Genomic DNA, 12,701 nt, shown 5'->3' with positions numbered 1-12,701 from the left:
GGTTTATTCCGGATCTAGGGTGGATATAGTGAGGTCGAAAATTCGGAAACTATCCTGGTTAAAAAAAAGTAGGGATGTCAAAAAAGCCCGACGCCCGATATCCGGTCCGAACCTGCCCATAAAATTTACGGGCTCGGGTTTCCCAAATCAAGGCCCTTTCGTTCTTCGGGCCGAGCGAGCCGGCCCGAAAAATTACGAGTCAAAAGCGAGTTCGGGCCGGGTCGGCCCGACCCGACCCGTAGACCCGATTAAAATATAAATCATATATATAAATATATGTGTATATAGGTAAATATATGTATACATATATATATTCGCATATATTTAATTATATATATATATATACATTTATTCAATCTTTTATATATATATATATATTTATAATGTATATCTATGTATAAAAAATATACAAATATTATATAATATAGAAAGTTTTAAAAAAACTAAAAATTTGTTTAATACTAAATAATTTAGGATATAATATTTTCATAAATGATATAATCAAAATTATAATACTATTAGTTTCAAATAATTATTCCAAATGAAAAATATAATAATTTATCATTTTTAAAAATTTATTACCATATAAAATTAAAAACATTTAAATTTAAATTTATATTAGATCAAAATATATAACTTTGTAATCTATTTTTTATGTTTTTATTATCACGAAATGTATTAAAATTTTTTATATTTTAAATATTTTAATTTGTTTATATTTTTTTTAAAAAAATTTCATGCCCGAAGCCCGGTCCGAACCCGAAAAAAACCCAAAGGACCGGGCTCCGGGCCGAAGATTTTAGGCCCGTTGGTTTTTCGGGCCGGGCCGGCCTGACCCGTAAATATTCGGGTTTGTGTCGGGCTCGGACCGGGCCGGCCCGATCCGGTCATTTTGACAACCCTAAAAAAAGGATGGGTTTTAGAAAATAAAATATATGTTAAAAGGGATGAAGAGCGAGGTAATGATGAGACACATATTCGTACCGTATTATTCGACATCACAAACCATAGTTTTGCATTCATGATGAAACACATCCATCTATAAGCACTTCCATGTTAAAGAACCGCAGAAATTTTAAATAACAGATACAAAACTACATATATATAATTTAGCTCCAATATCCAAAAACATCGGAAAACTGTACATGTATAGCAACAGTAATTTTATACGGACGGGCGTAATGCTTCGACTTCTACGACAAGGTGCTTGAGATGGAGAGCATTGTCGGCCGAGATTGCGGATCCGATTGTAAACACAATATTGCGATCTTCATGATGTCCAAGATCTGATCTTTGATCTCCGGCGACGTTTCCGGCAACCTCGAGTCGGCGATTTCTTTCAAAGTTATTGTCTTGTCCGGAAAAGACGACAATTGCGAAACCAGATCTCCCGGATGTTGTCCTTTGATCACTTCGAGTGTCAGAACTCCGAAACTGTAGACGTCGCATTTCTCAGTGACTTTCATGGCGTACGCTAGTTCTGTCATATAGATGATAAGATTGATATTAGTTGGAACGATGGTAGATAGAAAGAACTAGAGCGAAGCGACCTGACCCTACCAGAAATTTCAGGGCGAATCGGATTAAAGTACCTGGAGCGACGTATCCGTACGTTCCGGCGACGGCGGACCAGTTGGATGAATCCGCCTTCAGGAGCTTCGCCGTGCCAAAGTCGGAGACTTTAGCCTCGTAATCCTTATCCAGAAGGATATTCCCGCTGCTGACGTCACGGTGGACGATCGGAGGAGACCGGTCGTGGTGCATGTAAGAGAGCGCGTGGGCCACACTCTTCACGACCTTCACCCTCTTCTCCCAATCGAGCCTCTTCGCTTCTTCTTCGTCGGCCAACACTTTTCGCAGGCTGCCCTTCTCCAGATACTCATACACGAGGAAAGTGTGTCGGCCGTGCGAGCAGAATCCGAAGAGTTTCACGATGTTACGGTGGCGAATCTCGGTCAGTGACCTTATCTCGTTCATGAATTCCTTCTGTAGTGCCGCTGTTGATCTCACGCCGTCGATTGTCTCCGTGCCGTGGAGCTTTTTGACGGCGACTATGGCGGTGGGGAGCTTGGCCTTGTAGACTTTTCCGTGCCCTCCGGTTCCGATCAGGTATATTGGGTCGAAGTCTTTTGTTGCTTTGATGATCTCTTGGTATTTGATTCTGCCATCGAAGCTGAAGATGGATAAGCTCTCTCCTGATTCAGACTCTGAATTCTCCGTGTCTTGGGGTTTTCTTCTTCGTGCATAGATTGCGATTCCGGCGCATACAGAGAGAATCAGGATGGCCCCGAGGGTTGGGACCAACACCCAAATGAGCAAGTTCTTGTCTTTTTTGGATGATCTCTTGCTTCCGAGTGAAGTGTTAGGACATGGCTTCAGCCCTTGTTTGGTATCACCACACAATCCTCTGTTCCCTTCCAATGCCTCTGCCCGAGCGTTTTGGAATGCTGGGATCTCTGGAATCGGACCCTCGAGGTTGTTGTGTGAAATGTTGACGATTCTCAACGCTTTCATGTCTTTGAAACTTGTTGGAATGGAACCCGATAAATTGTTGTAGGAGAGATCTAGTGAGTCGAGGCTCTCCATAGAGCTGATCTGTGGCGGGATTTCTCCGTCGAGCTGATTGTGGCTGAGATCAAGCAGTGTCAGCTGACCCAGTTTGGTTAATTCGATGGGGATGCTTCCATCCAAATTGTTGCTGCTCAAGTTCATGTAATGAAGCCTTGTTAAGCTTCCGAGAGTTCCAGGGATTTGGAAGCTGAATCTGTTGGATGACAAGTCGAGGTTCTCAAGATTCAAAGATCCAATCGTTGATGGAATCTTCCCCGAGAACTGATTCTCATTCAGTTGCAGTCTCGACAGGCTTTGAAGTTTGCCAATTTCTTCAGGAAGTTCCCCAGAGATTTTGTTAGAAGATAGATCGAGTTGGTTCAGCTGTGTCATGTTCCAGATCTCAGGTGGGATAGTGCCTGTGATCTCGTTGTCGGCGACTATAAAAGCAACTAGCTTTCGACTCTCTGCCCATTTAGGTGAGAGCTCTCCATAAAACTTATTGCGGCTGAGATCGATGAAATCAAGATCCAGGTAAACCCCAAAAGCTTCAGAGATATTTCCGGTGAACCCATTTCCCACGAGTCTTGCTCTGATCAAGCTCTTGCAATCTCTCAAGCTTTTCGGGATAGGACCCTCTAGATTGTTATCATCCAATGTGATATTCTCAAGCTTACCACCTTTGCAGATGGTTTCAGGCAAGGGACCGGTGAAGTTGTTCGTGTCAAGTTGCAGGACAGTTAGCTCTGAAGAGTTTGTGATTCCTACGGGTAGTGGACCCGAGAGTTGGTTATCTCGGAGGAACAACCATTCCAGTTGAGTAAGGTTTCCGAAGGATTCAGGAACAGAACCTGTGAGCTTGTTCTGACTGATCTCCAGATCAGTAATGGATACCAGGTTGCCTAGTTCTGGAGGAATGGAACCGTTAAGTTGGTTAAGGTACAGATGAAGAGTAGTTAAGATCCCGAGATTTCCAAGGGTAGAAGGGATTGGACCGGAAAGATTGTTGGTATGAAGGCTAAGGGTATCTAAATTGGTCAAGTCACCGATTTCAGGGGGGATTTCACCGGAGAGCTGGTTTTCAAACATGTTGAGAAGGGTCAAGTTCCTCAACTTGCCAATAATGGAAGGTATATGCCCTGTTATATGGTTTCTGTCAAGGCAGAGTTCAACAAGGCTGGTCATGTTCCCGATCTCGGGAGGGATTGGACCGGTCAGATGATTGATAAAGAGGTACAGATTTTTCAGCTTGGTTAGATTTCCAAGGGAAGAGGGTATAGGGCCACTTAACAAGTTGTCATACAAGGCGATCTCTTGAACGGAAATAAGGTTACCGAGCTCAGATGGGATCGACCCGTTTAACTTGTTTTCAACAAGATGAAGAGTTTCGAGGTTACGTAACTTGCCAAGCTCAGGTGGGATTCCCCCGGACAGCTGGTTTATGGACAGATCGAAGTAGACGAGCTTAGAGAGCTGTCCGAACTGGGGAGGGATATTGCCGGAGAAACTGTTCATGCTGAGATCTACGTAGGTGAGATCGGGAAGAGAAGAGAAAGGGAAGTCTTGGAAAGTACCTTGGATGCTGGTGTTTGTGAGGTTAAGTCTGAGGAGGTTTCCTTGTGAGTTGCAGGAAACGCCATACCAGTTAGTGCAGAACCTGTTGATGGTTGCGTTTGACCATGAAGACAGAGGAGAAGAACGTGTCTGGTTTGTGAAAGTGGACTTCCATTTCAGAAGCGCATTTGCTTCCGAGACAGAAGCTGAAGCAGCAAGAGAGCAGCTCAAGATTATGAGCACGATCAACTGGCCAGAGGGCTTGCCTGCAAAACCCATTCTCTCTCTCTCCCTCACCAGATCTTGAAGTGGGTTGATTTTGGTCTAAGATGGCGTTCATGAGCTTTACTCGGAGGTCTTATTTTTATAACGCGTTTTCTTGGAAAAATATGAGTTTTGGGTCGTTGGTGAAATTAGCAATTGGACAAAAAAGTCTTTGGTTTGAATTAATATTAGAAATTAATTCGAATATACAAGAACGTGAATGGTCCAATTCTAAGGTCTTGGCAGGTTTTATTATTAGTCAAAGTATATGTTATTTTATTTATTTAGTTTATATTTGGATGCAGATCTTGTGCAGCTGCTATTTGAATTCTATGATTTTAATTGGATATTTTTTTTATGTGATCTTCGATATATTTGACTTATTTTATTTTATTTTATTTCTCAAATATTTAGAATTCATGGATGTATTTTTCACACCGAGAGCTAGTGCCTAGTGGATATCGTTTTATCTGAAATTGATAAACCCGTCGTGAGTGGCTGAAAATTCTTTTGGTGGGTATTTTCTATTTTGGTCTTTTAGGTTCTTGATTTTTTGGTTTTATGTTGGCATTGATTCGGGTTTTTAGGTTAAAATTATTTATTTTCTATATAACCTTTCAAATCAATTTTATATTCAACTCAAATCATATTTGATTAATTTAATTTTAAAATAATTATTTTCTATTTTAGATCATATATTTAAATTCGAAATGGATGTAAACTTTAGTGATTTGTTTGATTTTTATATTTTGGATAGGATGGGAGATTTAGAATCCGCATTCTCCATTACTCAACTCATATTCGCGAAATCGGATATCTATCTCGTGCTTGTGTTGTGTCCTGGAGTTTGGGGGTGCAAATCGAACATTTATTATATTGGGGCAAAAGAGGCATTCGCTTGAAAACAAGGGACTAAAAAAGTATCGTCAGTCATTTTGTACAATTGCTGACTTTTTTTTTAAAAAAATATTTAATTCTTGATCATTGCCCTAGAATTCCTTAATAAAATATATTTTTGAGAAGATGGGTTGATTGAGATAATCATACATTACACACAGATATGGTATATTATAATATTTTACATTTAGTATGTTTATACTATAACGATTCAGAGAAAATGTAAAGTCTTCGTTCCATTGAAAATTCCTAAAATCATTTAGTATAATGGACAAAATGCAAAAATAAAAATAAAAATAATATTCAACTTCTCCATTAAATCGGCCAATTAAGGTTTAGTATAATGGACGAACGACAAAAAGAAAAGAAGAGAAGAGAATATTCTAACTTTTGTGTATTTTCGGATTTTAATTCCGGAATAAAATGAAAGCCTAAAATTAGGCCGGTTAAATTATAAGTTTGGAATATTCTTCTAACAAACTTATGCAACCAACGTTTGGTAGTTCAACCGATGAAACGAGGTGTAAAGCGTCAGTTCCGTTCGAGTTTGAACTCCGGACCAGGGAGAGAGTGCATAATATGTACAAAGGCAATGGGGGTGGTTTGTAATACGTACAAAGGCAATGGAGTGAAACGAACACAACTTTTTATTTTTATTTTATTTTTTATGTAAAGGAAACGAATGGATAGGCAAAGGCGTAGTCCACAACGAACTGGTGAATTGTAATCTCCTCTTGATGTTCCCTATATATATGTGTTATCATCACCAATTAATTACGTACCAACGATAAACGTCCATTTTCTCTACGACAGAGCGTTGGAGATGGAAAGCATGGTCGGTCGAGACAATGGATCAGATTGCACACACTGGAACGCAATTCTCACAATCTGTTGGAGCTTCTCTTCGATGCGCCATGGAAATGGCAAGCGCTGGTCCAATAAGTCACTCAATATGATGTTCTCTTCGGTTAGCGAATACGAAGAAATCGAGTCTCCCGGATGAGAGCCTCTCAACACTTCGAGCGTTAGGACTCCGAAACTGTACACGTCGCATTTCTCCGTCACCTTCATCGTATAAGCTAGCTCTGGATTGCATATAACCAAAGACAACAAAGAAAAGTTAAAAAATAGATAACTTTTTGAATTTTCCCAAATGTTATGAGTTTTCTCCGTTCTTTATGTACCTGGTGCCATGTAGCCGTAGGTTCCCACAACAACAGACCAGTTTGAAGAGTCTGCCTTGAGGAGTTTTGCCGTACCAAAATCCGATACCTTAGCCTCATATTCTTCGTCCAAGAGGACATTGCCGCTGGTGATGTCACGGTGTACAATCGCCGGTGAGCGGTCATGGTGCATGTATGAGAGCGCGTGAGCAACACCCTTCACGATATTAATCCTCTTCCTCCAATCAAGCCTTTTGGCTTCTTCTTCGTGTGCCAATGTTTTTGCTAGATTTCCTTTTTCCAAGTACTCACACACTAGGAACGAATGGCGGCGATGGGAGCAAAAGCCGAAAAGCTTCACAATGTTACGGTGGCGAATTTCCGTTAATGTTTGTATCTCGTTCAAGAACTCGCGTTGGATTTCGGGAGTTGATATCTCGTCGTTCGCCATCTCGTTGAGCTTTTTGACAGCTAACGTCAAACCCGGAAGCCTTGCTATGTAGACGCTTCCGCATCTTCCTGTTCCAATGAGATACTTTTGATCAAAATCCTCCGTGGAGTTGATGACCTCTCGGTATGCAAGTTTTCCATCAAAGTTTGTCACCAAGAACTGTAACACAGCCTCCGAATCTGCATTTCCATTAGATTGGCGTTGTCTTCTTCTTCGGATGAAGATGACAGCTCCAACACACACAGAGAGAACTACAATCACTCCAAAGGTCGAGAATAACACCAAGAATTTCTCCTTTTCCGAAGATTTCTTTCTTCCCAAGTAAACAACAGGGCAAGACCTGAATCCTTGTTTGAAATCACTGCACAACCCTTTGTTGCCCTCTAATGCCTCCGCATTAGCATTTCGAAATGCAAAGTTATCTGGAATCGGACCCTCAAGGTTATTATGTGATACTTTGATGACTCTCAGACCACGCATATCCTTGAAACTTGTCGGGATGATACCCGAGAGATTGTTGTAAGAGAGATCCAACGTGTCGAGGGTCGATAGAAAGCTTATCTGTTGTGGGATTTCACTGTCCAATTGATTTTGGCTAAGATCAAGCGTTGATAGTTGTTGAAGCTTTGATATCTCGATGGGGATGCCTCCATCTAAGTTGTTTAGACTCAAGTTCATGTCGTAAACTTTAGATAGGTTTCCAATAGTCTTTGGGATTTGGAGTATGAATTTATTTGAAGATAAGTCGAGATACTCAAGATTGATTAGAGATCCTATTCCTAAAGGGATTCTTCCAGATAATCGATTCCTACTAAGATTCATCCTCGACAGATTGCTAACACTTCTAATGGTTTCTGGAAGTTCACCAGAGATGTAGTTTGAAGATAGATCAAGTTGTTTTAGATTTTTCATGTTCCAAATCTCTGAAGGTATTGCACCTGTGATCTTGTTATCAGAGATGATTAATGCATTCAGCTTTCGACTCTCTTTCCACTTGGCTGAAATTTCACCATGAAACTTATTGTGGCTAAGGTTAATATAATCAAGATTAGGGTAAACCCCGAAATTATCAGATAAATCTTCATCGAATTCGTTTCCGTCAAGTCTTAGTCTAACCAAGCTTTTGCAATCTCTCAAGGTTTTAGGGATTTTACCACTGAGACGATTATCTGCCAACATGAGAGCCCTAAGCTTAACGCCTTTGCAGATGTTTTCTGGCAAGAAACCGGTGAAGTAGTTGAGGCTAAGTTGCAGGATATTCAGCTCCAAAGAATTTGTGATCGCTGGAGGGATAAAACCGCTGAGGGAATTGTTAGAGAGGTATGTCGTGACCAAACTGGTCAGGTTTCCAAATGAAGAGGGTATATGCCCTGTAAGTGAGTTACGTGCTAGGTCAAGATTTTGTAGTGAAGAAAGGAGACCAATGGAATGGGGGATAGGACCGGTGAGGGAATTTCTGTTGAGGTACAACGTGGCCAAGTTGGTCAGATTTCCAACCGAAGAGGGTAAATGCCCGGTAAGGGAGTTGGTGGATAGGTCGAGTTCTCGAAGCGAAGATAGGAGACTAATGGATGGAGGGATCGAGCCGTTTAAACGGTTTCGATAGAGATAAAGGATTTCGAGGCTTCGTAACAGACAGAGCTCTCGTGGGATTTCTCCTGATAACTGGTTAATGGACAAGTCAAGATGAACAAGGTTGGGAAGAGAAGAGAAGGGGAAACCATGAAGAGTACCTTCGATAGCGGTCTGAGAGAGGTTCAACCTTACGACACTGCCCAGAGAGTTGCATGAAACACCAAACCAATTGGTGCACAGACTGTGGCTGCTCTTGTTGTTCCATGGAGACAACACATGACTGTGTCTGGAGAAAGCGGACTTCCATTTCAGAAGACCTTCTGCTTCTTCCCGAAGGGAAGCAGAATATGCAAAAGAAGAAGAAGAAGAAGTCATCACAACCATGAAGAAGATGATGATGATCATTTTGAGTGGAACATAAAGAACATCGCATGGCCTTTTATTAGTTGATGAACCAATTCTCCTTCTGTCGATTGGTTTCTTTGTTACGCTCACTGCATGGGGACTCCGGGTTTTTATAGTTTTCTTCTATTTGTTATATTCATTTTCCAAATATTATTTTAAATGTTTTCCAAATATTTTTTCCTTTTCAAGTGGTATTAAATAGAATCTTTTTAAAAGCACAAAGTTTAGTGATAAATTAACTAGGCTAAATATCGTTTTGGCAGTGAAACATCTTACGTGAATTTTATATATAATAATCAAAATCAAATTATAATATTCCTTTTGGATATTAAACCTCTATCGCCATAACTAATAACCTACCATAAGAGATAATTAATGCAACATAAGGTAGATGGCATGATATGATTAATTATACTCTTGAATAATATTTATAAATCTTTCGAGTGTATCTTGGTGTAATATTTTAGAGTGTAAATAAAGCAATTATTCATGCATATTAAGAGACCAAAAAGTCGTTATGAATATCGTTGGTCGTGAAGACCGGGCTGATGGGTTGAAGTCGGGTTTGAACTCGGTGCAGACATTACAAGATGCAAAACGACCGCTTCGCTGCACCCATGACTGGGTTGAACGAGAGATACTTACACCCAATATATATTTAAATTGTTACGATTAGGGAAAAGATTCGCGATGGATGAGATCATCATAAACACACATGTCGTATATTATATGTCTTTTTTACATTTTTTTTGTTTCGAATACAAGAATCGAATATATTACTACGATTCAGATTTGGTAAACAGCTATAATTCTAAAAACAAAAATGCTAGTGGGAATACACAATTATTCTCTTTCTTTTGGAAGTCATCCTATTTACTCTCCTTTAGAATATTTTCTATATGGACTATCAAACCGCGTAGTTAAGGAAGTCATCCTATTTACTCTCCTTTAGAATATTTTCTATATGGACTATCAAACCGCGTAGTTAAATTGAAGTCATGTTTGTATAATGGACAAACCGCCAAAAAAAAAAAAAAAAAAAAAAAATACAAACAATTCAGAAATTAGATGGATATGAAGAATCAGGGAGGAACCTGAAGGGGGCAACTTCCAAATTACCTCAAATGTGCTACAAGCACTTCTCCTACTACTCTCTTCATTTTAAAAAAAAAATTCAACTTTCAATCTACCATCTTCAATAACATATTACCAAAATACCCTTAAGATATAATTTTTTAATTAAAAAAATAAAAAACAAAATTTCCCCTTTTTCTGAAGTTTCTCTATCCCCATTTTTAATTTTTTAATTAAAAAAATAAAAAAATAAAATTTTCCCTTTTTTCTAAAGTTTCTCTCTCCTCCCATTTTTTACATGTTTCTCTCTCCTTTCGCCATTATTTTCGATTGAGCTTTCTCTCTCTTCTATATTTTCTCTCTCCTATTTATCTTGATATTTTGTCCTAAAAATTTGCAGAAATCGAATGAAATCAAAGGAAAATCAATGAGAAAACTAAAAATATGTAAGCTAGTGTAGAAATCCCGATTTTTTTCCATACACATTGATGTTTTTGTGGTTTTTTTCTTCTAGTTGTTGTTCTTTCCGCAGTTCCTTCGTTTGTAATATATTTCGGTCACAACCTATAATTTTGCTCATGGAAGTATTGTTGAACGTAGTGGAAAACGAGATGATGTATATTATGAAGAGAGAACAACTAATTTAGAATTAGTGAAAAATAACTAGAATTTCTATAATAATTGTGTGGTATATTTGTATACTAACGTGTTACAAACCATTTGTACAATAATATCTAAAGACCCTAATAATTTTGTAATTGTTTGTACAATAATGTGTTAAAAATTTTGGATAATATTGTGTCTGTACCATATTAATTAATATTGTACTTTTAACCTTGTATTTTTGCATATATCTGACTCGTGTTGTACACTAAATAAATTGACTCACATGAGCCAACGTTGTGATCCATTGTGACCAGCATGTGATCGTGTGACCGAAGTGCAATTTTACACTGTGTGACCATTGTGACCGACTGTGACCCGTGACCGAAATGTGTTGATAAATATAGACCCAAATTTAATTTTTAAGCTTTAGAGTGGTTTATCAGGGTCTATATATCAAATATATAGTGTATGTGAGAAATTTTCAAAATATTTTAAGGGGTTTGTAGAAGAAATATTCCAAATTTGTCAAAAACACTCATAAAACACTATGAAATATATAGAAACACATTTGGAAGAACAATTTTGAAACATAAAAATCGCAAAAACCATATTCTAATGTTCGAAACAATAGAGAATAGGCTTATGAGATATGTGTGACGTTGTAGAGTAATTAAATTGACAAAAATCGCATGAATCGAAGGTTATGACCGACTTGACCCATTGTGACCGAAATGTGATGTGGGACCCACAGAAAGAACTAGTCAGATTTCTCCAGATTTTTATGTTTCGTAGGGTCCACAATCATTATTTCTATTTTTAATTTTAATATGGTGCATATTTTGAATATTCAATCCTATATAATTTTCCTCTTAACCCTATATTTTTTCCCTCCCAATTTTTAACCCCAAATTTTCACCTACAATATTTTCAACCCATAATTTTTCTCTTATTCCATTGTGTAGACCACTTTGACAATTCAATCTAGATTTCTTGTAGGGACTATTTTGAAAATTTAACTCATTTCACAATTGAAAAAAACGTAATTTTATTTTAACCTTATATTTTTTTTCTCCATCAATTTAAGTTTAAATTTTTTCATACAATAATTTAGACCCATATTTTACATAAAACATAAATAAATTCAGATTTCTAATAAACAAAAAACTAAATACAAGAGTTCATAATTTAGTCTACTACCAAATAAAGAAAAACATATCATAGTTAGGGTTCAAAACAAAATAAACAAAGTAAATTTAGTGAAATAAATTAAAAATTTACACTTTCGTCTTCTGAAATATTTGTTGTCATGTCTTCCGATTCTACTTATGCGTTGATCAGCTCTATGAACATAGTATCACAAGTCAAATAGTTGCATCCTATGTAGATCACGTGATGTTTTATAATGCAGGTGTGGAGTTCATACATCGTCTCTTCCATGTGCTACAAAATAAAATAATATATGTCAATAATATTTTCTAGATATCATCGTGTGACACTATGACCATGTGACTGCATGACTATAAAACTATGTGACTATGAGACCGTGTAACTATGTGACCATGTGACCAGGTTCGTTTTCAGATGTCGTATCCAAAACTGAATCATTCCATCTGTACTCTCATCATACCCTTCCAAATAAAAAAGAAGTGTTTGTTCACCCCTTTCTATATGCAATATAGTCAATCGGAATCGTGTGACCTTGTGACCATGTGACTATGTGATCATGTAACCATGTGACCATGTGACTCGTGACTATTGTATATTGTGATATAGACGTACCTATATGATTCTGTGATCATGTGACCTTTGTAACTGTGACCGCGTGATATTGTGACCATGTGACCTTGTGACCATGTGACTATGTGATCATGTGATCATGTGACCTTGTGACCATATGACCATGTGACCCGTGACTATTGTATATTGTGATATAGGCGTACCTATATGATCCTGTGACATTGTGACCTTTGTGACTGTGACCGTGAGACCATAGCATTTGAATGCTCATGTCATCTATACATCCAAACAACGACCCATATCGTGATGTGACCTATATGACTGTCTTATTTGACCGAAACTCAACCATTTCACTCGATTTGATCCATAACCTCGCAAACCAACATTCTATTTTGAAATCCCCAAATTTTTTTAGAAAAAACCCA

At 38.2% G+C, this 12,701-nt stretch overlaps 2 protein-coding genes across 2 annotated transcripts; both read right to left on the bottom strand.

Annotated features, from left to right (window-relative positions):
- Nucleotides 1-1,011: 1,011 nt before the first annotated feature.
- On the bottom strand, nucleotides 1,012-4,676 carry LOC104816796 (MDIS1-interacting receptor like kinase 2-like). The gene is made up of 2 exons (XM_010545767.1): nucleotides 1,593-4,676; nucleotides 1,012-1,480 (listed from the first exon to the last, which is right to left on the bottom strand). The coding sequence occupies exons 1-2, from the start codon at nucleotides 4,381-4,383 to the stop codon at nucleotides 1,194-1,196; spliced, it is 3,078 nt and encodes a 1,025-aa protein (XP_010544069.1). The 5' UTR covers nucleotides 4,384-4,676; the 3' UTR covers nucleotides 1,012-1,193.
- A 1,288-nt stretch (nucleotides 4,677-5,964) lies between these two features.
- Nucleotides 5,965-8,912, bottom strand: LOC104816788 (MDIS1-interacting receptor like kinase 2-like). The gene is made up of 2 exons (XM_010545754.1): nucleotides 6,450-8,912; nucleotides 5,965-6,350 (listed from the first exon to the last, which is right to left on the bottom strand). The coding sequence occupies exons 1-2, from the start codon at nucleotides 8,857-8,859 to the stop codon at nucleotides 6,070-6,072; spliced, it is 2,691 nt and encodes an 896-aa protein (XP_010544056.1). The 5' UTR covers nucleotides 8,860-8,912; the 3' UTR covers nucleotides 5,965-6,069.
- Nucleotides 8,913-12,701: the final 3,789 nt, after the last annotated feature.

Source organism: Tarenaya hassleriana, unplaced genomic scaffold (genome assembly GCF_000463585.1).
Source record: "Tarenaya hassleriana unplaced genomic scaffold, ASM46358v1 Cleome1, whole genome shotgun sequence".
In the NCBI taxonomy this organism is placed as follows: Eukaryota; Viridiplantae; Streptophyta; class Magnoliopsida; order Brassicales; family Cleomaceae; genus Tarenaya; species Tarenaya hassleriana.
The sequence above is the reverse complement of the archived record's forward strand: the minus strand, read 5'-3'. Positions and strand labels throughout refer to the sequence as shown.